This window comes from Giraffa tippelskirchi, chromosome 10, assembly GCF_054371585.1.
Source record: "Giraffa tippelskirchi isolate mGirTip1 chromosome 10, T2T-mGirTip1v1.2.pri, whole genome shotgun sequence".
In the NCBI taxonomy this organism is placed as follows: domain Eukaryota; kingdom Metazoa; phylum Chordata; class Mammalia; order Artiodactyla; family Giraffidae; genus Giraffa; species Giraffa tippelskirchi.
The window spans coordinates 58,278,476-58,306,320 of record NC_137284.1 but is presented as its reverse complement, the minus strand read 5'-3'; the positions used below and the strand labels follow the sequence as shown (position 1 = coordinate 58,306,320).

The 27,845-nt window shown below is 35.5% G+C and overlaps 1 protein-coding gene across 6 annotated transcripts in view; it reads right to left on the bottom strand.

Moving 5' to 3' along the window:
- Nucleotides 1–27,845, bottom strand: part of VPS50 (VPS50 subunit of EARP/GARPII complex) — a 131,487-nt gene that overhangs the window by 54,884 nt on the left and 48,758 nt on the right. For all 6 annotated transcript variants that reach the window (XM_081531444.1, XM_081531439.1, XM_081531441.1 and 3 more), the window contains 6 exons: nt 27,439–27,537; nt 25,927–26,067; nt 11,773–11,905; nt 7,888–7,979; nt 4,125–4,219; nt 3,694–3,792 (listed from right to left, as the gene is read on the bottom strand). In XM_081531444.1, coding sequence (XP_081387570.1) covers nt 3,694–3,792; nt 4,125–4,219; nt 7,888–7,979; nt 11,773–11,905; nt 25,927–26,067; nt 27,439–27,537 — 659 coding nt within the window. The remainder of the gene's footprint in view (nt 1–3,693; nt 3,793–4,124; nt 4,220–7,887; nt 7,980–11,772; nt 11,906–25,926; nt 26,068–27,438; nt 27,538–27,845) is intronic.

Sequence of the window (27,845 nt, the reverse complement as noted above, 5' to 3'; positions counted from 1 at the left end):
CTGAGCACTCCTGAGTCACCGCAGTCAGTGCTATGAGGAGCAGAAGAATCTTGATCCCTGCTTAAATTATTCCTGACACACAGAATACAGGAAATAACGAGAAGATGGTGGTTGTTTTAAGCCTGTAATTTTCAGGATAGTTTGTTACAATGCAATACTAGGAAAACATATCCATGGACACTTGTAAATTGAAGTTATTATACTGGTTAACCTTTTCCTTAAAAAAAAAACTCTCAGATATCTTATACAACAACTAAAATTACTGATAACTTATTTTCTACTCTCTCTGAAGCCTTAACCAAAACAGTTTATTTGGCAGAAGATATATGGGCAGGGGAGGGAGGAGCAGTGTGACATGAGCAGGCAGGTCAGTTCTAGAAGATACCAGGTCCAATACTCAAACCAGAAGACATGATTCAATCACTTGACCAAGACAGAAAACAAAGATAAGTATATGGATAATAAAACTAACTCTAGAAGCACACATTTTTAAAGGCACTTTAAGGAATAAACCAAGCCTTTCTTACTCAGGCAAGCAAAGACTTTTCTCCCTAAAAGGATAGGTGATCTTTCTCTTCTTCTGACATCAGTCAATGCACCTTTAAGGTCACTGAAAACATTTATAAACTTTGATTATTAAAGTAATTAAAAATAAAATGTACTTGTTAAATGTCTTGACAACAGTACACTACTGCATAGTTTCTACATCATTACTGTTTTAGATTATTTGTGCTTTGGGGAATTCTGCAACATCTGGCAGAAGACTGACAGCTTGCAGTGTATACAGACTTAGAGCCTGCACATAAAGAAACCTGGGGGAATAAAACACACCTTGAAAGATGTGAAGTTACATTGACAGATGACAGAGTCTGTGCTTCCTCACATGCTCATCCAACTTTGCCCAAGAAAAAGATAATGGCAGGCAAACTTTAATACTTCCACAAAAAAACACCAGTACATTCTATAAACAGATGTTCTGCCAAAGAGTAAAATGCTTGTATGTTCACCTTGTTGTTATGTCTACATCTTCAAACCAACAGCCTAAATGGACTCAAAGTCAGGATAATTCAGTTCAGGAATTTCTTCATTCTCAAGAGCTCTATTTGGCAGAAGACCATGAAACAAATTGTAAGCACATTTAAATACTTTAATAAAATCAAAACAGATGATCTGTAGTTCACCATGTTTCATGGTAGTTTTTGGTATTTATGTAGTATGATTTGGTGAAGGAGGTATTAAATCAGAATTTAGTAGATTTAGATTCATCATTGGCTAATGTAATGACTTTCATCAACCCAATATCTATACACTGGCATCATTTCTAAACTGCCTGTCAAGTTTATCTTGCTTTAGAGCACAGTGATGGTTGGCACTCACTTTGCCAAGTGATTTTCATTATAATTTCCCAAATGGCAGCTGTTGGAGAGAGAATGATTACAGGCAGTATGTAAGCAAGACTGCTTTAAATACTGGGGAAAGGGAAGAATACTACAAAAAAAAATTAAATCTTTATGTTTTAACCTACTTTTATAATATACAGAGCAGCATGAAAAAAAGGGAAAGATCTACAGGTAATACTGGGGGAGAGCATTTAGTCCAACCACCTCATTTTACAATTGATAGATAGAACCATATCCCAGAGGGTTAAGTAATTTGTTCAATGTCAGAAAAGTGGCAAGAGGCAAAAATGGGATAAGAACCCAATTTACTATTTCCCAGTCCTCCTCTCCTTCTAACAATACAATATAGCCTCCTCACTGGGAAACAAGTTTCACAAGTGTTTCTGAGAAAAGTCAATTAAAATGTTGAGTGTTTTGAAAACAGTAATTAATATCTATGTTTTCTAAGTTTATCAAGGTGAACTTTTGTGAGGAATCTCCATTAGCATCTAGAAATGACTATTATACCTGGTGGCAACAGATGACAGACATCTTTTGATAATAAAGTAGAATGCAGAATGGAAACCATTAAATGAACCCACATTTCTGCTTTGCATACATCTTGCAGTCACAATGAACAAAAGACCCTCCAGTGGTATTGTAGGATATAAAGCAATCTTTGGGAAATGAACAAGCAGCATGCTTTCATTCTAATGGGTAAGTGAGGCTTCTCATTTCTTCACAGTTCTTGATTCTTTTCCATTTCCCATCTGTGATTACAAGGCCACTCTCATTTTGGAAAGCAATGTGTACAGGTTGGGACTTCCATTTTCGTAGGGGTTAAGTTTTAACAGAAAAGGAAGTTGTAAACAAAGGTAGTGTTAGGGTTTTATGTTGTTCCCTTGCCACTGTCTTCCTGTGCATGCATGCTAAGTCACTTCAGTCATGTCTGACTCTTTGTGACCCCATGGACTATAGCCCAGCAGGCTCTTCTGTCCATGGAATTCTCCAGGCAAGAATACTGGAGTGGGTAGCTATTTCCTTCTCAAGGGGATCTTCCCAACTGAGGGATCAAATCTAGGTCTCCTGCACTGCAGGCAAATTCTTTTTGAGAATCTGAGCCACCATGGAAGCCCACTTTGGTAAAGAATCAATTTAAATATACTTTAAAAATAAATGTTTAATGAGTGAGTGAGTGAAAGTCACTCAGTCCTGTCCGACTCTTTGCAAACCCAGGGAATACACAGTCCATGGAATTCTCTAGGCCAGAATACTCGAGTGGGTAGCCTTTCCGTTCTCCAGTGGATCTTCCAGATCCAGGAATTGAACCGGGGTCTCCTGCATTGTAGGCGGATTCTTGACCAACTGAGCTATCAGGAAAGCCCACATTTAATTTTAATAGTTTACTATTAAGACAGAAAATGTGTACTTAAATATATTGAATAATAAATTAGTCAATGGTTTCACGTGCAGTACTCTCTCTTCTGACTCAGCACTTATCACGGTGACCAAGGGTTGACTGAACAAGGAGAAAAAGAATTTCAAATCCCAACTCTCCCTGCTACCAAATAACAACAAAATCAAAACATTTTAAAAAGCAAACTAACAAATGAAATATAACTCAATGCAAATGATAAAATATATGTAAGAGATATAGTATAGGGTCCAGCTTACATGCAGAAAGGTGTAATAACTGTTCACTCTCTCAGTTTAATGCTACTTTAAGTGTACCATCACATTGCTATATAAACATTCTTTCCCACCTTTCCCCATTCCCAAAACTATTCCCCGGTACCCTTTTTAAAATTGGTAGTGATTGTTTGTCAAAGCAACATAGTACACAGTCTTGGCCTTGTAGCTAGATTCTGAATATCATGCCCCCTTCTCTAAAAGCCTTTTTATTCCTAAAAGGCACATAGTTTCAAGAACCTCCGCCTCGGTGAGTGCTGCCTCTATTGATTTAACTTCCTTAGTAAACTCACACCATATATGCAGGTAGAGAATAGCAGTCAAATGTTTCTAGGGATCCTCAACGTAAGAATCATCTTATACCCACAAAGAAGTCAGTTCAACATTTTAAATCCCTCAAGACAAAGTACATACTGAAATTTACAAAAAGTAATGAGAATAATTTATGCTATTTTTGGTAAAACAGAAATAAAAACCTAACCATCCTAAAAAGAGCTACAAAGATAGCCTTTCAAATTCAAAAGTAATTCTTTTAAACCAATCAATGCTATAAGATTAATAAACATGAGAAAAAGCTATTCTCGCTACCTAAATAAGTCTATTCACGTTTTATTAGAGTTCTTACCTATGGTAGTTCTTAAAATAATTGACACTTTGTTTTCTAATAGATTCTTGCAAAACTTCAGACTTGCTACCACAAAATTCTTCTCCAACTTGCATCAACCTACGTGGACAGAAAGATTTATAACAATTTCAGCAACATGTTTATTATAGGGAAGTAAAAGAAGTCCAGGTCATCTTTAATCAAAGATAACAAATCATAAAAATTTGGATGCCTGAAGAAATTCTAAAGATCACAAATTCATTACAGTTTACAAACACCCAAAGAGCAGAAATATTTAAACACATTCACCCATAAACCAGCAGAAATTAGACTGTGAATGTTCAATTATCTTCACTTCCATGAAGTTATAGCTTATAACTCATTAATCAAAGATTTCATTATCATGGTTCAATGAAACAAGATAAAGAATAAGACAAGATCTCAAACACTACCTGCTGATTATATCCAAAACAAAGATGAAATCATCATATTTGAATATAGACAAATCAGTTCCAAGCAAGTAGGTTTTAACTTTTAGCTGAACATCCTATAAAACAAAACAAAAAATGTTTCAAGTAAATCCAAAATATAGAAAGTAATCAGAACCATGATTTTGTATAGCAACACATTAAAATGAGACAGGAATAGATTAACTTGATAAAAAAATATCTATTTGGGCCAATACCCAACAAAGGTTGATATCAGAAATAGTTCCATAATCAGATATGAAAATAGTATAGGCCACAGTTATCACTATTAACATACACATACACATGCAAGATAAGAATTATATCCTTATACTAGATACACAGGTAAAAGTCACCATTATTTGTGTATATCTAGTATAATCACCTTATACTGTATGCCGAAATCACTTAAATCTGCATAATCTGATTTAATTACTTAAATCTGATTTAAGTAATCACCTTAAATCTATATGCAGGTCAAGAAGCAACAGTTAGAACTGGACATGGAACAACAGGCTGGTTCCAAATCAGGAAAGGAGTACATCAAGGCTGTATATTGTCACCCTGCTTATTTAACCTATATGCAGAGTACATCATGTGAAATGCTGGGCTGGATGAGACTGGAATCAAGATTGCTGGGAGAAATATCAATAACATCAGATATGCAGATGCCACCACCCTTATGGCAGAAAGCGAAGAACTAAGAGCCTCTTGATGAAAGTGAAAGAGAAGAGTGAAAAAGTTGGCTTAGAACTCAACATTCAGAAAACTAAGATCATGGTGTCCAGTCCCATCACTTCATGGCAAATAGATGGGGAAACAATGGAAACAGTGGCTGACTTTATTTTTCTGGGCTCCAAAATCACTGCAGATGGTGACTGCAGCCATGAAATTAAAAGACACTTGTTCCTTGGAAGGAAACTTATGACCAACCTAGATAGCATATTAAAAAGCAGAGACATTACTTTGCCAACAAAGGTCCATCTAGTCAAGGCTAAGGTTTTTCCAGTAGTCATGTATGGATGTGAGAGTTGGACTATGAAGAAAGCTGAGCACCGAAGAATTGATGCTTTTGAACTGTGGTGTTGGAGAAGACTCATGAGAGTCCCTTGGACTGCAAGGAGATCCAACTAGTCCATCCTAAAGGAGATCAGCCCTGGGTGTTCATTGGAATGACTGATGTTGAAGCTGAAACTCCAATACTTTGGCCACCTCATGAGAAGAGTTGACTCATTGGAAAGACCCTAATGCTAGGAAGGATTGGGGGCAGGAGGAGAAGGGTACGACAGAGGATAAGATGGTTGGGTGGCATCACCAATTCGATCGACATAAGTTTGGTAAACTCCAGGAGCTGCTGATGGACAGGGAGGCCTGGCGTGCTGCGATTCATGGGGTTGTAAAGAGTCAGACACGACTGAGGAACTGAACTGAACTGAACTGGACTGAATACATAATTAGCTGCTTTAATACATGCACAGTAATTGCCAACACAAAGAAGAAATACATGGTTATTTTTCAAATGCCCTGGGAAGAATTTAAAAGTATGAAGTATATTAGATTGTAAAGATAATTTCCAATTCACAAAAAGTAGAAATATGCCAACTCTAATTTTCTGTAGTAAAAAGAAATCAATAAACATTTTAAAACTGCCATTTCTCATGTATTTAAAGACTAAAAAGAAAATTTTGGAAGACCAAAAATTTCATATTGTTAAATATGTAAGCTCCATGAGGTCAAAGACCATGGTTTCAATTTCCATGTTTGTAAACCCACAAACAGTATGATACACATATTATGATTGACACAACCTTTTTCCCTGAAAGATTCTGAGTCAAAATGAAGGAAAAATTTGCCATAAAATTCTAAAAATTTTCACATCAAAAATCAAGGTGATTATGATTCTGAATCTAGTTTTATGTCAGAAATGTTAACTATCTTCTTATGCTTCTCAATCATCACTTATCATTATCTCCACAATAAATTTATGATAAATGTCTGTAAATTGTCACATGCTCATTTCTGCTTTGAAATTTAGCACTTCAGGTATCAGAAATATATTATAGCATGTACAGCATATATTATATATAACCCCCAGTGGGGTAAAGGGCAGCAACCCAAAATAAAACACACGAATATCCCCGTAACATACGCATGTTCACTTTAATAGGAAAAATAAATACTATAAAAAGCCAAATGATAACAGTGGTCAGGCTGTGCTATCAAATGAATTCAATTCCTGTCAGGTTTGTATGCTAGATGTGTTATCAAAACACATTTATTTTTCAGAGTTTTTGCCTTTTTCAATTGCATCGAGCTTTGTAATTTCAATTTAACAAACACTAATGAGTTCCTAATGTACACAAAGGCCTGTATAGAACTGGTTGAGAACTGGGATTGGAGGGGCAAAAGGGACTTGGAGTGGTAGAGATGAAGATATTCTAAAACCTGAAATCTACAATTATCTATATTCAAAAGCATGATGACTTTTATTAAATTGGCCAAATGTTTAAATGAGAATAGCTTTTACTAAATCTTACATTTAACAGATATTCCTATAGCAGGAATGACATCAGGTTGCCAGACTGAACAGCAACTAGCTATATAAAATACCAGGTCAACATTTCAAAGTGTGCTGAATTACCAAATATTTTATCATAGATTCTACAATTTCAGCAAAGTATTATTAAGAGTCTATTACAAGACCTAAGCAGAAACAATTCATATCTGACCCTAGATATAAGATTTTCCTTTCTGTACATAATATGCAGAAAAAAAGTCAGCCTAAACCTGTAATAAGTAGAAAGTTAAAAATTACCTTAATATGGTCATATAAGAAATTATAAAAGATAAAAGCTCTTTCAACTATCACATATTTAAATATTAAAGTATAATTCAAATAGCATATCCAATAGCAAGTAATAAAAAGTTAGAAGAACACTAAATTATAACTGCTAAGTGATTCTTTAGGAAATTTATGTTTGCAGTATATATTTAGATACACAATTTTTTTCAAAAGAAATCGTGTAAAAGATGTTCAAACTAAATATCACCTTCATTAGAAAAATCAAAAATACATTTTAAAAGAACATAATATGATCAAAGTTTCTATAATCTTCGAAATTTTGAGGAAGTCCAAAAAGAACAAAAAAGTTATCAAAGAAATTACATTTTATCTAGGACATGACAAATTTTAACGAAGTAAATTATCTGATAACAACAACTGAGCTACTAAAATGTAAAAGAAAAGCCTAGAAAGACACATTCATTCAGTAAACACATAAGGTTCACTGAAGGCACAAAAATCATTGACTTAGAAAAAAATTCTTCATTCTATTCTAGACTCCAACCTACGTATGTCATCTATTACATAGTTATCTTTTTCCTAAAATTAACAGAAAAGGAAAACACACACACACATAAAATAAACAGTATCTCAATAAGAAAACAACTTCTTTAGGAAAGCACAGATCTGCTACGATACTAAAAGTAAAATGTAATCAAGGAATATTTTCAATGGAGAATTTCAAATTAAAACACTTTTTCTACTGTCACTTAGTCAAATATAATTCACAACTATTAATAAATTATAGAACTCAAATAACAGACTTATTCCAAAGAAAATAACATATGACCATATCTGCAAGGAAAAACAAATACAGAAAACCTAAACACTGACTCTGTAAAACAATTTTGACATGAAGGTTTCTACAGTTTTCATAGGAAAAAAAATAGTTTAAAAAAACCAAACCTGCCATATTCGTGTAAGTCCATGTTCTAATTTCTTTTTTATGTAGCCACGATCAAAATTTGTTTCTTCAGCACCCATCATATTACTCCCTTCTGAAAATAAAAGATGATATACATTTTAAATTTGCTTCACATTTTGTTCTCAAAAAAAAAAAAATTTGAACTCTAATATACTGTGGGCATATGTAAAATACAGAAAATATTCTCAATGTTTACATAATCAAAACAATGTCAAAAATAAGAACTGGGATTAAATGCATTTGATAAGACAAACTCAAGACTCTGAAATGTTAAGTATAATACTTTACACCTAAGACTACCCAGGTCATGTGTGATTGGAGCTGGGATTCCAACTTGGGCAGTGTAATCCCAGAAACCAGGTTCTTAATGACCATATACTGCCTGTTGCCAGGGCATTACAGGACTGATTAACCGAATTATCAATTAATACACACGTTAACAAGCATATGGAGTGCAAAACTGCTCATGCAATGAGGCAATGATGCATACAATTTGTATTTTTCACGATCCAGAATACTTTTATCCATTCCAGGTAAGTAATCTAACAATGTCCACTTCAAGAGGTTAAGATCAATGACCTGCCTCAAAAATGATTCTCTCCCTAAAAGCAACTGAAAAAAAAAAACACATTATATTTAAAAAATTATGCCTCTGTGCAAATAAACTGTGCAGAACAACTGAGAATACCAGTTGTTCTCATCTCAGGCGAGCAAGGTGTCCATCCACTGGTAATCAGCAAAAGGCTCTTTCATATCCAGGCCCTGGATACATGCCTTTGTTGTTGTTTAGTTGCTCCGTCATGTCTGACTCTTTGTGACCCCCTGGACTGAAGACAGCCAGGCTCCTCTGTCCATGGAATTCTCCAGTCAAGAATACTGAAGTGGGTTGCCATTTCCTTCTCCAGAGGATTTTCCTGACCCAGGGATCGAACCCACGTCTCCTTCATTAGCAGTGGGTTCTTTATCACTGAGCTGCCTGGGAAGCCCAGATACATGCCTAGTGTACTGGTAACTACTCATACAGTTTAAGCCATATCATCTGTGGTGGTGGTTTAGTGGTTTAGTTGCTAAGTCGGGTCCAACTCTCACTACCCTATAGACTGTCGCCTGTTCATAGGATTTCCCAGGCAAGAACACTAGAGTGGGTTGCCATTTCCTTTTCCAGGGGATCTTCCTGACTCAGGAATTGAATCCTGGTCTCCTGCATTGCAGGCAGATTCTTTACCAACTGAGCTACAAAGGAATCCTCATATCATCTGTATGGTCTGGCTATTATGAACCCAGCAGCTCAGACCAATGCACCTTCACTACGGCTTTAGAGTTTTATTAAAAATGGTAAAGTGTTAAGATACCAGTAGTATTACTAGATGGCTTCCCTATGGCTCAGCAGTAAAGAATCTGCCTGCAATGAAGGAGAGAACGACAAGTGAACTCTAGAGGCCCTTTCAGCCTTATGAAGTTTGTGAAGAATAAGTTTTAAATTACTGATTCCTACAATTTAAGCCTTAATGTGAATACGAAAGGAAGACTCTCTGGTGAACAAATGACTTTTTACAGTCCTCGATATTGTCAATTGATGATCAGACTAACCAGGGTCCACAACATTCTTAAATTAGAGTGAAAGAATTTTAGCAAAGAGGACTAAATATAGAAGGATCAAAGAGAGTTTTAAGTTTGAATCTATTTGTTGTTGCTATTGTTGTTGTCAGTCGCTAAGTTGTGTCTGACTCTTTGAGATCTCATGGATTGTAGCACGATAGGCTTTTCTGTCCTCTACTATCTCCTGGAGTTTGCTCAAATTCATGCCCCTAGAGTGGGTGACACTACCAAACCATCTCATCCTCTGCCACCCCTTTCTCCTTTTGCCTTCAATCTTTCCCATCATCAGGGTCTTTTCCATTGAGTTAGCTCTTTGCATCAGGGGGCCAAAGTATTGGAGCTTCAACAGCTCTTCCAGTGAAAATTCAGGGTTGATTTCCTTTAGGATTGACTGGTTTGACCTTGACATCCAGGGGATTCTCAGGAGTCTTCTCCATCACCACAATTTGAAAGCATCATGAAAATGTGTATACATAAACATATACATCCATACATAACATGAAACTATTTGCCTCGAGCAGAAAGCAAGTTTCACCATGATGAGAATATATTATCTTCTACACTCTCATCTTATATCTAAAGTATGTGTTAATTGTGTTCCAAACTTTTGCTTTGGTTTCTTCTTAAATAATGGACTAGAAAAGGGAAAAAAGGTGCTGAGATGTCTAAATAGTTACCACACCTAAAAAAAAATTAAGGTTGCCAAAACAGCATAAACTTTGAGGGGAAAAAAAATCCCCTAAGCTCACAAACTCCCTAAATAAAATGAAATTAGAAAAAAAAAAAAAAGGCCTATAGACATTTCATTATTAATATAATTACTTCTCTTGATTCATTTCTTTTGATGATATTAATAACAACTAGTGTTAGCACTTTTTACCTTGTCTCTAAACTTTATAGAGATCCTACAGGTAAATGTGTTACTACCTGATGAAACTTTATGTTTGTTTTGTTTATTCTTAACCTATCATTTTAAGGAGTAGACTGGAGCCTGGAGAGGATAAAAATGACTTCTTCACATTCTCACCTTTGGTAAAGGGCAATCAAAATTTGAAGCCAGGTATGCCCATACTTGCAGACACAGTAGAGGAGGTGGGTAAAATGTTTGGTCTAGGACCCTGACTCAATGCTCTCCTCTTTTTTCTACCTTCTCCTTTCTCTTTCTTTCTTTAAACCTCTTCCTCCCCAACAATATTTCTAAAAGAAGGGAACTCCTTCCATAGAATTTATCTTTCTTATTTTTTGCTATCTATATTTATGAGCTTCTTACAAGTCAAGATTAATATTAAATATACGTCTTCTATACTACCAAAACTCCGGTTAAACTCCAGGAGATGGTGATGGACAGGGAGGCCTGGCGTGCTGCAATTCATGGGGTCGCAAAGAGTCGGATACGACTGAGCGACTGAACTGAACTGAACTGATACTACCAAAATCCTACATTTCATCAAACAGTAAGATTTGAGCATTCCTTCACAATCACAAAAACCAAATGCTTCAGAAATTAGAGGTAAATCAATAAAATAATTTGATTAACTAGCTATACTAAACTGTATGTCATACATTGTATAATTTATTTTGCCTATACTAAATACTGATACACTCTTTTAAAAGTACTCTGAATACTTACTCTTAGCTATTGTTCAAGGATAATCACTTAAGATATATAATTATATTATGAAGTAATGCCTAGTTAATATAATTTCTCAAAGATTTGCTCTTTATGAGTATACCATAGACATTTAAAGTGTATTTCGCTTTCAAAGATAGTATTTAAAACATCTTTTTTAAAATTTTAATGTCCCACTATTTTCAAGGAGAAAAGCATCAGTAGAATTATTAATTCTTAGAACCTAGCTTTATTAGTACAATTTGAAAATTAGCAAAAAAAGACCTAATATTGAATTAATGCTAATATTAAAAATTAGCATTAATTTTATAGTAAATTTGGACAGACCAATGTCTGTCTTAGTTTTCAATTCATTTTTTTTTAAAGTGCTCTCTTGATAATTTAGTGTTAAGACCATCACCACATTTTCCTGGAAATTGGTAATATCTATCACACAGGAAGTTCTTCAGCCTGGTAAATCCCCAAAAGTAATGGAGTTTTTATAGTAGCTGAATTGCTTTCTCTGCTGAACATTTAACCCATTTAACCCATTCATGTCATCACGGTCCCTGAAATTCTAAAAGTACAGCTATCTCTTTTCTTTATCCTTACTCCAGAAATATGACATATTTATAATAAAATCAAAATTATTTCCTACCAGAAGCAGAAGTAGTATCCTCATTGTCATGCTTTTCATGCCATTCCATAGTCCTGTAATAGCTGAGCATAACTTCCCACAGTGCTTTGCACAGATCAGCAAGGCATGGAATATAGCTGTCTGGTGTAACATGCTGGAGGAAATGACAAGAGCCAACTTTCACATTATCGTGTTTACTTTAACACAAAGGTAATCAAAATAAAATGTTATGGTGTCAATCAAATGTAATAAAGAATTAGATAAGAAAATTTCTTCCACTGATACATCTAAAAAGAAAGCCGAACGGCAAGAAAAGTGTGTTTTTATTTCAATGTGGAACAAATAGTAATTTGTTCAACATGTTCCATGTTTCAACGTGGAACAAATAGCAATTTCTCTCCATAATGATTTCCCCCTCCTCTAAATTCCCCAGTTAGGAAAACATTTATCAAGCAATTAATAAAAATACTAACCTGTATGAGTCAGCAAGCACACTTTTAGTAATTAACAGTAACAATTACAATTAGTAATTCCTATTTCAACGTGGCTTTTTAGTATTCATTAGTAGTATCAATTCTCATACTATGAATCCATATACTACTGAACTGGTAAGTGTTACGAACAAGAGTGCAAACTTCCCCAAATATATGTTTTCAAAGCCATGTTCTTAGCATACAAACACAGCTTTATTCTCGTTCTTAGACCCAAGTTACAACTTGCAAAAAGGTGGTCGTATTTTACAAGACAATCATTTACGTAAATTAAGTTAGGACCTTTGGCAATCTGTAAATTCTTTAAATTACAGGTATACAGCTATTTCATATTTGACAATATTTTAAAATATGTTGTATATGGCTATGAAAAAGTATGTGGTCCCAAATCTTCTCCCTAATGAAAATGTGTGGATTTTTTTCTCTCTCTCCTTAGTAAAAATCTATCAGTTTGTCATTCTGCTCTTTTTATTTCATAGGTAGGGTAATGCCTCAATTCTATTTAGCAGGTTTTCTGTCACAATGGAGCATTTGCTCCATCATTTGTATTTCCCCTTGACCCAGCAATTCCACTTCTAGGAATTTAAACAGAAGGTGTACTTCAAACAATGTGAAAATACATGTGCACAAGGTTGTTTGCTGAAGGATAATCTGTAACTGCAAAATACTGGAATCTATCTAAATGTCCAAACACAGGAGATTCGTTGAATAAACTACCTTTACACACACAAAAGAGCACTATGCAACTATGAAAAATAATAAGCATATACTTTAAAAAAAAAGTTTAATAAAAAATTTTCCCTTTCATATGATATATATACATGTGAGAAAGGAAACATTTTTATTATATACATGTATGTCATAATAAATAGAAAATATTAATGCATATATCTGCCTGTCATCACAAGAATAAACAGTGAATATAAAGAAGAAAACACTGAAATTAGCTACCTGTAAGAGATGGCACAGGGGATGAGACAGAAAGAACACAGGAGGGAATGAAATTACGATGGCTATCCAAATTTATACATGGCTTGCAGAGATCAACACAAATATTTTTGCATACTTACACTATAATTTGGGGTAATTTTTTATGTTGATTTTCCCTGTTTACTTTTATAATTACTACTTTTACAATGAACCAGTCTTGCATTTTTCCTTGGTTTATTTTTACCACATCACTACAATTGACATATCTCTCATACCACAAACATATAACTAAAATTAATACTGATGTATGAGTTCAGGAAAGAGCTAAAAGCAGAGGACAAAGAAAAGGCAAAAATCACAAACAGGTTCTGAATGCAGCTTAACAATCATTCACTGGCATAAAGGTACTCTTCTACAAACTTTCATAAACTCAACTTTGCATAAGTTTGTGTTTATACTATGCAAATAAATTTAATCTAATTATATTTCAACATATCTTTCTGATAGATAAAAGGAAAGCAGTTTTAGCCTTATTTTTCCCATAGCAAAAGTATGACTATACAAATAACTGTGCTTTAGTCCACCAATTACCTTTTATTATAATTGTCACAGTTTATTAACAAATCAGAAAATTCAAACTTGGAGCTACTACCTTCTGTTCTCCACCCAATCTCTGTCTAGATACATTAGTTGCCTATTTGCTCAAGAAAAAGGAGGTTCTTTACTATGTTATCTCTTGACTATTTGCTACAACTTAATGGGTTTGGATGAGATTATACACACAGAAATGTTTATGTGAAATGTTTTTCAGAAAAAGTTGAAATTATTTAGTGAAACTATAGAAGCTTTTTCTCACCTAACTTATTCAAGGGTAAAGAATTCACAGATCTAGCCAAAGCCCACACCTGAAAGTTGCCCAAACTTATCTTCAAAAATGTCATATGTACAAACATAAGACTGTGATGTACTAAGCAAGATGCTTCTTGCTGCTAAGTCACTTCAGTTGTGTCCGACTCTGTGCGACCCCACAGACGGCAGCCCACCAGGCTCCCCCGTCCCTGGGATTCTCAAGGCAAGAACACTGGAGTGGGTTGCCATTTCCTTCTCCATTGCATGAAAGTGAAAAGTGAAAGTGAAGTTGCTCAGTCGTGTCCGACCCTTAGCGAACCCATGGACTGCAGCCTACCAGGCTCCTCTGTCCGTAGGATTTGCCAGGCAAGAGTACTGGAGCGGGTTGCCATTTCCTTCTCCAAAGATGCTTCTTACCTAAATTTATATTCTAAAATAGAAACATCGTACTAAATAGACAGTAAACAGTTTAAGAAAAAAAGACAAGGTGCAATAGATATATATTGTTTTTAATAGACTTAGGTTGAAATGTGTTCATCTCTGTGCTCGGAAGCCCATGCTGGCGAGAAGTCATTTCATTTTAAAAATGGACTTCAGAAACCACTTTCCACTACACTGTGCAATCAACCAGGGTCAACTCTCATAGCAACAAATGCTTTTAACACCTTACTACTAAAACCATTCACAACTGATGCTCTCCAACTGATTTACAAAATCACCTCCAAATTTCAAACAGAGAATCTTATTTCAGCCATGTGTGAACCATGACTATAATGAGAAAATTAAAAAAAAAACAAATATGCAAATAATTGTACAAGTAATCAGTAAATAAAAGGCAGGCCAAGAAAAGAATCTGGGTTTCTGAATGACTACTTCCCCTCAGACATCAATTCTTCTTCACACCAGCACAGTGTAACAGAAAGAGGACTAGACAAGGAATGGGAAGCCCTAGGTCCCAACCAGCACCAGTGTCACAACTTACCGGTCACACGCCCTTAGACAGTAAACCACTCTGGATATCTCACATTCACATTCCATAAATCCCAGTTAGAGATTCTTAGATCTGCTACTTCATGAATAGTTTAATCCATTCACTGATTACTAAATACCCAACACTGCAACTCAGTTCAAGTTCTAATTAATGGGTGATTCATTCAGTATAAAATCAAGTGCACCAGGACAGAGCAGTGCCATATAACAGTTTCAGTCCAATGCTCCTCTCGCATATCAATAAGAGCAACAAAAGCCTTGAATTAATCAATCTAGAAAACATTCACACAGTGAGACACCCCAAAGAACTAAACACCATGTCTTAAAATCCTGTAAGTATAGGAAATAGAAATTTACTTATCAAACATTTTTCTGTGTTCCAGAGCTACTTTCCACTGCCATTCTAGAGCTATGAGTACTAATCTATTCAGGGAAGGTTGACAGGTGAAAAGAGGGAAAAGGTATAGTATTTTAGAACCATTTCAAAAATCATGCAGAAAAGGAGGAATATTTTAAGTAACCTAAATTTTGTTTGCAACTCATAAACTCCATACAGACAACAAACATGTCTAGTGACCAGTTATCACTAGAAACACATATCCTACGGGTGGGATTTGGAGAAGACTCACAAATCCAGACGTTATAAGGCAAAATAGCTCGACACAGCATTATTACCAAGCTCCACTACTCAAATGTCAACATTCATTTTTTTTTTCAGCCAAATTCCCATTGGCTATCTATTTTACATATGGTAATGTAAGTTTCCATGTTACTCTTTTCATACATCTCACCCTCTCCCCATGTCCATATGTCTGTTCTCTATGTCTGTTTCTCCATTGTTGCCCTATAAATAAATTCTTCAGTACCATTTTTCTAGATTCCGTATATATGCATTAGAATATGGTATTTATCTTTCTCTTTCTGACTTACTTCACTCTGTATAATAGGCTCTAGGTTCATCCACTTCACTAGAACTGACTCAAAGGCGTTCCTTTTTATGGCTGAGTAATATTCCATTGTGTATATCTACCACAGCTTCTTTATACATTCATCTGTCAATGGACATCTAGGTTGCTTCCATGTTCTAGCTATTGTAAATAGTGCTGCAATGAACAATGGGATACATGTGTCTCTTTCAATTTTGGTTTCCTCAGGGTATATGCCTAGGAGTGGGATTGCTGGGTCATATGGTAGTGTTATTCCTAGTTTTTTAAGGAATCTCCATACCGTCTTCCATAGTGGCTGTATCAATTTACATTCCCACCAACAGTGCAAGAGCGTTCTTTTTTCTCCACACCCTCTCCAGCATTTACTGTTTATAGACTTCTTGATGATGGGCATTCTGACCGGTGTGAGGTGATACCTCATTGTAGTTTTGATCTGCATTTCTCTAATAATGAGCAAGGCTGGGCATCTTTTCATGTGTTTGTTAGCCATCTGTATGTCTTCTTTGGAAAAATGTCTGTTTGGGTCTTTTTCCCACTTTTTGATTGGGTTGTTTGTTTTTCTGGCATTGAGTTATATGAGCTGCTTGTATATTTTGGAAATTAATCCTTTATCAGTTGTTTCATTTGCTATTATTTTCTCCTATTTTGAGGGTTGCCTTTTCACCTTGCTTACAGCTTCCTTTGCTGTGCAAAAGCTTTTAAGTTTAATGAGGTCCCACTTGTTTTCTTTCGTTTTTATTTCCATTACTCTAGGAGGTGGGTCATAGAGGATCTTACTTTGATTTATGTCGTTGAGTGTTCTGCCTATGATTTCCTCTAAGAGTTTTATAGTTTCTGGTCTTACATGTAGATCTTTAATCCATTTTGAGTTTATCTTTGTGAAAATTCATTATTTAATCAAGTCTTGATGAACACTTTCACAGAATCCACAGGTCGGATTTCTAATCTTATCACTATCAGTTAAGAGTAAAACTTTGTTCCTTCCATCTCTACTATTAACCATCCCAAACAACCTACCTGGTCAAAGTTAAAATGAATGAAATTAGCTTGTTAAAAACAGCAACATCTCAGCCTTACCTATCAGCAATAATTTAGTAAGAATCTAGACATCATTTTCATAGAACAGAGAAAATCCAGAAATGAATATATGCAGCCTTTTCATACCTGAACCATACAATGAAAAAAATTCACCTTCGAAACTGGCTTCACTGCCAAGTGGTAAATATGAAAAGAAAGAGGCCACTAAATTTAGTCTTTTGATTCTTATTAATTAACTTTTTACCCATCAGAAATCTCTGTTACAAGTTACTAACAAAAATTTCAGCAAGATGATCTTTTATGTTAAAACATCACAACAAAAATTCTTAGGAGCATCCTTGAAGTATTATCATGTTCTTGTTTCACTCTGACTTAGCACTCTAATCACATCCCGCCAAACAGAACGGAAGCAGATGTTTTGGCATCCGCACAGAGATTTAAAACTCCTAGCACTGCCATCCCCACCCTCATCCAAACAAACAACCACACTCAGATGATTTCAATGGGCAGCAGAGGCTTATCAACATCTCTAGATGAATGCTGTTAGCACAGAGAACTCACATCACCAGAAGCTGCTGGAGAAGACTGACTACTTAGCTGAGAGGTTTCTGGAAACATGTTGGAGATCAAAACAGCACCAAGCTCCAGGGAACTAAAAACATCTCTGGGGAGGGTGAACTACATAAGTGGCTGGGCCAAGCAATTTTAAAGATTTTCCCAACCACTGATTACTTCTGTTAGGACCAACCTGTACAAAACATGAATACTGGAAGTCCTTTCGAATCACTGGACACCAGAGCGGTGCTCCGTATAGTGGACTGGATGGCACATGTTTGGGCCTGGGGCCCAAATTTGTGACTTACTCGGCCATGCATAACTCCAACATATCACTTCATGTACCCAAACCCCAAGGGATAAAGTAAATAACCTAGAGTTTTTCTGAAGCTTTAAAGACTATGATTCTCCATAGGTAAAACATGCATATGCTGTAGCAAGACATTCCTTACACTAAACTAGATTCATTTGTGATTTCAACACACAAACATATCATGGTGAAAAATCAGTCATTCTCATCTTCTAGGTATTTTATCATTAATACTAAATATGTATGTACACATGAAGACATATGTAACATGTATGGTATAAACGATACCAACTTGGAACTAAGTAACCAGCACCCTCTAAATAGTGAAATACACAGAAGGAATTCCTTTACTACAATCCTCAAGTTTGCCTGATGTGATGTTATGTGCTCAGATGCATCTGATTCCTTGCAACGCCATGGACTGTAGCCCGTCAGGCTCCTCTGTCCATGGGATTTCCCAGGCAAGAATACCAGAGTGGGGTGCCATTTCCTACTCCAGGGGATCTTCTGGAACCAGGGATCGAATCCGTGTCTCTTATGTCTCCTGCACTGACAAGAGGGTTCTTTACCACCTGCACCCCCTGGGAAGCTCCAGGTTTGGCTAATTGCTGCTAAGTGGCCTTCATCAAATGCAAAGCTTAATACTGCAAAACACGCAAAACTTGAAGAATCAGAATATACAATCTACCTTTCAAAATTTCAAATGATGAAGTGCTGTGAACTCCTATGCTAAGATCGTCACCCTAAATGGGCAGTATTTAAAAATAAGAACTTGGCAGGTTTCAAGAATGGCTTTTACCAGTAAATGACTGTTTTAGCTGGCAGCTGTGTACCACACCTTGAGAACAGGTTGGCTAGGGGGCTTTCCTAGTGGTCCAGAGGTTAAGAACCTGCCTTGCAATACAGGGGACATGGGTTCAATCCTGGTCAGGGAACTAAGATACCGTATGCCATGGGGCAACTGAGCCCACGCACCACAACTAAGATCTCATGCAGCCAAATAAATAAAAATAAATATTAAAAAAAATAGGCTGGCTCTTTAATATTTACCCCCACCTTTCCCCCCAAAAAATCACCCAGCAGTCTAAACTACATTGATAGTTTTAAGTGTCTGTAGTCTTGGGCAGCTAAGAGAGGCCTCAGTACACCTGCGTCCATTTCAAGTTACCAGAAAACGCCTTCATTTCCAGGCAAGGGGGAGAAAGATGGCTACCCAAATAACATCACGCTCTCTACAGGCACACATTAGTCCCTGGGTATCGGAGAAATCAAATCACTGTTTTGGTGTAATCCTGTTAAACCAAGCCAGACATCCTACTGCTCCTTTCTCTGCCCATGCTCTCCTTTCAGGCCATTGCACAGAATAGTGGCCTCTGTATCTCTGGACCCATCCACGTGCACTGTGCTTGCTGAAATCCAAACCCACTCAAAAGTCATAGCCTGCTTTTTTTGTCTCCTTCAACCCTTAAAGAATTGTGTTGATCCCATCTGACATGTGTATATGTTGTTGGAACTTTTCTTATCTACCTTGATCATAATTAATACAACCATCCTAGGTAACAAACTCCTTATAAGCTTATTGCCCCTTGCTGAGCTAAACTGATGACTTGATGAACAAAAACTGGGTAATGCCAAGGGAGAGTTTCCCTGGTGGCTCAGCAGTAAAGAATGTGCTTGCCAATGCAGGAGACATGCATTCAGTCCCTGGGTTGAGAAGATCCCCTGGAGAAGGAAATGGCAACCCACTCCAGTGTTCTTGCCTAGGAAATCCCATGGACAGAGGGGCCTGATGGGCTATGGTCCATGGGGTTGCAATGCATCAGACATGACTTAGTGACTAAACCACCACCAATGACAAGGGAACTGGTTTATACTAAGTCAGAGTGCTAAGACAGCGGAATCTTGCATCTTCTACTAGCACCCATGAAACAATTAACAGACTACCTTGTTAATCTGCAAGTAGGATAAAATTTCAATCTTTCACAGTTCCTGATGGTCCAAACAGGAAATGGCAGGGAAAGAGATGAATAAACTTCCCTTACTTATCTTTTGGTCATTAAGTCTTAAATATTTAAAATTACCAAAATTTAATTTTTTATTTCGCCTTAAATATTTAGAAACCAATATATAACTCATATAAAAAAAATTGACTGGGTGCTACATACACTTGATATGAATAAATCTGACAGCTGAATTCTTGGAGTATTTTAAAGCTAATCTGATAAAGCACTCAAGTAAATAGTATTACTCCTCTAACTGGAAAGGTTTCTCTAGTAAGAAAGGAAAGGTTCACTCATTTATCCAACCAAATCAACCAAATTAACTTCAACAATCAATGAAATAACCCCGTTTAATTTCCTTCACATCCTCAACATGCCTGAGTGAAAAACAACATAAGCTGTTATTGATATGCTATCTTCTGGTATTTGACAATTAAGCTATTAAATATAAAATAATCAGCATTCAAGTGTACAGGGAAAAGGGTAAGAGCAGACACTACTGATGAGAAGCCTAAGTTGAAACATGCTTTCTGCAAGGCAATTTTGGAAATATAAACCAAAGTTTTAAAACTGCAAAGCCTTTGAGAATGCAATTTTATTCTTCATCCCTTATCCTAAAGAAATAATGATCTATGCAAAGATTTAGCTTTAAGAATATTTACTACAGTGCTGTTCATCACGATAAAGGCTGGAAATAATATAAACATTGAAGAATAAGAAACTGGTTAATTCATCCACAGGATCTCTTACATTGAAGTACTGTCAAGCCCTAAAAGGTACGTGAGTAGTATACTTACTGAAATAGAAAATTGTTTATAACATAGCAAGTGGGAAAAAAGTTATAAATCTGCATGCACAGCATAATCCTACTTTAAAAAGCTATTTGCTTATATAATATATATTAAAAGAACCAGCTTTGCATGCAGAAATACTAATTTTTACCTTCTTTTTTCACTTTTCTGTACTTGCCTACAGTTAATATGATGATAATTTCTAGCAGCTTATCATCATTACAATTCAGTACCAAGAGGTACTACTTATGAGAATGAAAATTTTAACCTAGAAGAATGGAACATTGGACGAGCCTTTTGTTGGTCTTTCTATAAAGTACGCACCTGAAGGAATTTGTAAAAGTATACAAGTAACCCTACTCTATAGCACAGGGAACTCTGCTCAGTGCTATGTGGCAGCCTGGATGGGAGGGGAGTCTAGGGGAGAATGGATACATGGATATGTGTGGCTGAGTCCCTTTGCTGTCCACCTGAAACTATCACAACATTGTTAATTGGCTATACCCCAATATAAAATAAAAAGTGTTTTTAAAAGTACATGGCACTGAGAAAGCACTCAATGTTGGTCTTCTTTCCTCTCAATCAAATCTGAAGACTGATTAAGTCAACACTACACAAGTTAGAGACAAAGAGTTCAATCCAATATACTAAACAAACATTTACTAAACACTTCCAATGTGCCAGAAATTATTTCAGAAAGCTTTTTCTAAAAGAAACACTACATTTTCCCCCAAAGTACTATTACATTGCCAAGTTCATTTCAAAAACAAAACTCAAAACTCAATAAAAGCATTTGGAAATGAACAATTGAAAAATGGCTGAGAAAATGCAGCCAGCTTAGCCAGCTCTATTATTATAAAATTAATCAATAACATCCTAATTAATATCTTGAAATAAGCTCCCCATGGAAACTCATGAGCCTGCCAAAAAAAATGTTTTAAAAACACTTAAAAACAAAAAACTGATGCATACTTCATAAACTTTCAAAAAATCTACACAGGGTTTCCCTACAAAGTCACAAAATAAAGAGCTTCTTCCACTTGATGTTTTTAAATCTCTCCACAAACTGGTGTAAACTCAAGGTAGATCAATGCATTGATAAATGTAATCACAAAAAGGCTTTTCAATCAAATAAAATGACTACTATCCCCTTTACTTTGGCCCTTGCCAGAAATGAATGTGATGTAATTCTCATTTCAAACTTTTCCTTCTAAGTAGTACTCTATCATTTGTGCTGCAAGATAATGTACATATTTTTTAAAAGAGCCAAAATTACTGATTTAAAACCCTTAAGTCGAGATATTCAAGATAAATAGCAAAACAAGACTGAAAGATAAACTATAAGAAGAAAAACTACTTTTAGTCATTTAGAAAACACAGTTTAGTAAAGAAAGTACATTCAATGGCAAAATGACTTCAAAAAGTTCAAAGTCAATTCAACTTTTCAGAGAAGGCAATGGCAACCCACTCCAGTACTCTTGCCTGGAAAATCCTATGGATGGAGAAGCCCGGTAGGCTACAGTCCATGGGGTCGCAAAGAGTCGGACACGACTGAGCGACTTCACTTTCACTTTTCACTTTCACGCATTGGAGAAGGAAATGGCAACCCACTCCAGTGTTCTTGCCTGGAGAATCCCAGGGATGGCAGAGCCTGGTGGGCTGCTGTCTATGGGGTCGCACAGAGTCGGACACAACTGAAGCGACTTAGCAGCAGCAGCAGCAATTCAACTTTTAAACATAAAGCAATGGCAACAGGACACACAGGGCAGACATTTAATAATGGGACAGTATGCTGCTGGCCTTAAGAATGATGAAGTTCTCTGTTTACCAAAGAAAGTAAAAACAGAACATGAATTTTGCCCCAAGTTTCTTTGTAAAGGAATATCCAAAAAGAAAAAAAAAAAAAAAGAGTTCAATTTCATTCTAGCCCATTTTAGTAATAGAAAGACATCTGTGAGTGATTTAAAATAATACTGTGAATGAGCACAAGCAAATGATTCTCTTTTCATCTCTAATCTCTTTCCACTTAAAGGAAACAAAATGGTTCCCTGTTTACAAGAACTCTATCCCTCTCTCAGCTCGATCAGGGTACCATTTTTTATTTTTTACTCTTATATTTAAATGTTTATCTACTATTAAAGCTTTCCTTGAAAATCCTGCTGCTCTACAGAGAAAACCAACCACTTCCCAAATGCCCGGAATCTTCCTTCTCACTTCCAAAATCTTCCAGTCAACACCCTGCACATATGCCCTGAGAGCTCTGTTGCTTTTTTCTTAGCTGGGTATTCATTGCTACATATGCTCCTGAACTGATATATCCTCAATAATTATGATCAGCTCATTTTAATCAGGGCAAAAATGATGCCCAAGTGCCATATATTGAAAAATTAAGAACCATACATTCTAATATAAGGCTCCTTCACAAATCCCCTCCCTTGCCTGAGTTATGCCATTTGAGATCATTGATTATGTGTTCTCACCAGGAAAACATATTTAAGTTTCATCAGCTTACTGAACTTCTAAGAGTTCCTTCAATTTTTCCTCTCCCGAGTTAACCACTTTTATTTATATTAAAAGTACACATCTTTCCATCAAACTAAATAAATACATCTGATATGAGATAATTTCTTCCTAACTTACCTGGCTTAAACGGGTCAAATATCACTCAGTATTATAGAAAAAATTAAAACTTAGACTTATAAGAGATGTTCACATTCCTGTCTGCTTGCAACAACACTGACTTAAATACTTGCAAGAGGCCTTAGGTAATTTCTAAACTTCCTTAATTTTTTATCAAGAATAGTGCCAAAGAAAGTGGGCCACCTTAGAATGCATCATATTCTTCATCTCTTTATTCAGTTCTTCTATGTTTGTTCTTTCAACATTAAAGACCCTATCATACCTAATTCTGTTAAATCCGTTCCTCAAAAGAAATGCCTCCATGAATGCATCGTTAACATTCAATACTATTCTCACCACTTGACACCAAAAACTACTTCAACTAATGTTTTTAGAACAGTTTGAATATAAACCAGAAATGTACAACTATGTTAGATGAATAATAATATACATGTCTGTTGTTCTCTGTATGTGTGTGGGTATAGGGGGGCTGTTTTCTATGACTAAGCACTAATGTACCAATAAATCAGTTGTTTCCCTAATTTAATTATATATATCTCACCTACTATCACACAAATATGGATAACTTTATAAAGAAGTACCAAATGTTTCTGGAGTAATTTTAATAAGCACTTACTTGAGATGAAATCAAGGAAGATAAGCCCTTTGTTATCTGATAATTTAAATATACACTGATACCTCAAAAGGTTATTTTATAGCCTTTTAGGAAAAAGCAAAAGAAATTATTTTTAAAAAGCTATGGTAAACATCTTAATAAATTTTTGTTCATTAAAATGTATAAGCTAAATACAACTTCCATCTTTGTGTTATATAAAAGTATAGAGGACATTCTCAAGAAGCATAAGCACAAATATGTCTTTGACTTTTAACAGCATATAAAAGTTTATTGGTAACAAAATACACTACAGGCATACAGACATACCAGATTTAACCAAAGTAAAAAAGACTGAAGAACAAAAGCCTAATTTGTTTAAAAATATTTATTTTAAATTATTAAGTCATTTTCTGCTTTAACAGAAAAATCACTAACTTGCAATAAATTGCTTTACCATTTAAGCCATCTACTAGTAATAGCAACACTAACAGAATCAAAAAGTAAAATTGACTTTTTGGATATTTAATTTAAGAATGTATATTATCAACCCAAGAAAATAAATGATACATTTCAAAATCATTGAAAGTTATCAAACAATGGCTGTTCTTAAAACTGGGTATTTAAAATAGAATTATGCAACTATATTACACAATTGATCGTAAAATTTGTGAAATAGTGCCTGTGATTTATGAAGTGATTTTAAAGACATTTTAACCTATATTAACAAACATCCACTGTCCTTATTAACTTAATCCTTAATCTATCATTATAATCACAACTTTCTGGAATATTTGTTGGAGCTTAAGTAAGAGCATTTCCCCAGCTCCCAATGGACATATAACCTGCACTTTTGACAAAATCATTATGAACATTAACTTCACACTAATTCCCAGACATAATTACAGTACAGAATAGAAAGCTACTTCCTAAGAACTGTTATTTTCTAGGGGACATTAGGGAAAAAACTCAAGAAATTCTCCAGTCAGAGACATAAGATATTCTTGGGCTAGACTTAAAGAGACCAAAATCAACAATGACTTCCGTATTGTCAAGTCAAGGGGTCAGTTCTATGACCACTTATTCAGACTCTTTAGAAGCATCTGACATAGGTTTACAGCTGATTGTTCCGTAAACACTTCCTTCTGTAAGCTGCTGTGACAACACAGATTCCTAGATTTCCTCCTCCCCAGCCAGCTGCTCCTTCTCCGGCTTTTTCTACTGGGCCCTCCTCCCCCAGTCTCTGAATGTCACAGGCCCAAGGCCCTCGTGTCTTCTTGCTCTCCAGCCTTTTCCCCAATCTTCTTATCCAGCACCATGGCTTAAAATACAGCTAAATGCTGATGGTCCCTAGCCTATAACTTCAGTTCTGATCTTTTTACATTCAACTGCCTCAATAAGTCCACTTGAATGTTAATATGTATCAAATAGAAATCATGATTTTCCATTGCAAACCTGGTTTCCTTGTAAAAGCAAGTAACACCACCATTCTCCTAGATGTTCATCATTCTCTTTTCCTCCCATACATACATCAGTCCATCAGAAGGAATAATTTGAAAATGGAACCCAACTCAGTTCACTTCCCACCTGTGGTTTATATTACATACAGATCTATGCTTCTTTAAGAATGAAAAAGAAAAATTGGTTACAGACGCTGACAGAAACAGCATTTATATACATGAAAAGACTTATTGAACATATATAAGGAAAATCAGCAAAGATGACTGCTTAAAAGCACCCTACATGCTATTGTAGAATAGAATTCACAGCCTGAGACAGAATGGTGAAAAGAGCTTCAAATGGGTAGAAAGTCCATTTAGAAGCAACTGTACTCCACAAATAGGTACCATCTCATCAACCTTTACTATTTATGTGACTGAATCTTCCAGTTTCTCTATGAGGAAAGGAGTAAAAAAAACTTTTGGCAAACATATTTGTTTTTATTTTAGTGACATCTTCTGATAGTAGGCTCTGAGAAAAATGGAATATGAATTTAAAAACTAAAAGAGATTCCTATGATCAGTAATTAAGTTACAACATACCGTACAGAGATCCTTATATTGCAGCTTTTGGAATTTTGTATCTGTGTTTCCTGCACATAGTTCCACATAGCCAAGAACAACTTGAAACACGGTATTATGAATGGCTTGGGTGAAGTGCATATGAAGTTGATCCATTGCTGTCTATGGAAATAAAGCACATAATCGCCTCTTACTAAAATAAAAAAACAGATTTGAAAAACATAGGAAACAATCTTTACCAATTTTACCTGCAGCACAAATAACTATTATTCACAGAATTATAAATGGTGATTATTTGCAGCTAACCCTTCCAACAACCACAACATCATACCACTACAGATAAACCTGAATCATAAACACTGCTCTGTTGCTCCATATTTAAGATTGGTACCCAGTTTGCCAAACATGTCATGCCTAATCACACCTTTGAATTCCCTCTGCCATCCTTTCATTTTCAGGATTCTCAGTGGTCACCTTCTCAGAGAAGCCTTTTCTGACTATCTCACCAGTACTTTGCATCACTCTGTACCCTTACACTGATTTTCTTTCTTTAATTTCTGTCTCCCGAACTAGAAGGTAAGATACACGAGGGCTTATATCCAGATGCCTGGAGTAATGCACATAGTTGGCAACAATAAATATTTAATGAGAGAAAGAATTCATCTAATGGGGAAAATCAAAAGTTATAGTTGCTTTAAGACCTTTGAAAATACATATCCCTCAAAATTACCAAATGTCTTCATTCTTGTATTTTCCCTAGGTATATCTTAAGATATCAAAACTAATTAAGTACAATAAATAACCATATTTCTTTATTCACATTACACAATGTAAATAGCTTGGTAAAGTCTTAAATTTCCTTCTAATAAAAGAGACTTACATTTAAGGGGAAAAAAATTTACATCGATGTTTTGATATTCTCAAGAAAAATGTATACTCCTATATGCAGAAGATGTAATTAACTTTCAAACTAAGGCCTCCACTTCAGGCTTTTCAGGGAAGCCCCTGAGTAGTAAGAACAGGTAAAGACATGCATTATGGGAATAGTGAGGACCTTCTGGGGATAACAGAATCCTTTGAAAACTCTGATAAAAGAAACAGATCTGTTTTAAAACAAATGTACACAATACATAAAAGTTTACAGACCACTGTGAGGGAATCATGCTGGCCCATCTAGGAACCATGAGGTTACAATCTTAAAAGTTCTTATTCAGGGCCAAGAACTGAGGTAAAAGAGACTACAAATCCTCACTCACTGAATTATAGTATACTTTTTTAAAAACCTACAGGAAATGATGAAAATATTAAACCTAAGACACACTTCATAGTTTAAAACAGACCTCAGTAATGTATTAATCATACTGCCCACAATCTGAGCTTATGCGATCCTGTTACCATTGTTAACACATCATAAAAATTTACTTTCTTCAATGAAACTTTTTAAGCACACTACAATAATAATATTCAAACTTAAGCAATCAGGAAAAGCAACAGATTACTGATCAAGAAAAAAAAAATCCTTTCAAAACTTACCTGTGTTTTTCCAAGAAGTCGATAAGCTTGTTGAACTTTGGTGTAGTGGTTAATGTCAAAATTCTTGCAGATTTTGGACAGAGCAACATCCAACTGTTCCTATGTAATTAAAAGAGAAGGTGAGAGGTGGTTAAAGAATCATGTTTTCAAGGTAAAAAGAAAATATTAAGACTAATTCCTCACTTTTAATTACTATCTAAACACATTACTATCACACTGGATTTAACAGTCAAAAACAAATTTAATTAAAAATATGAGTTGTAATTTTTTTTTTTTTTGGCTGCACCACACTGCTTGCAGGCTCTTAGTTCCCCAACCAGGGATCAAACCCAGGACATGGCAATGAAAGCACCAAGTCCTAACCACCAGGGAATAAATTATAATTCTTATTACCAACTATACTCAAG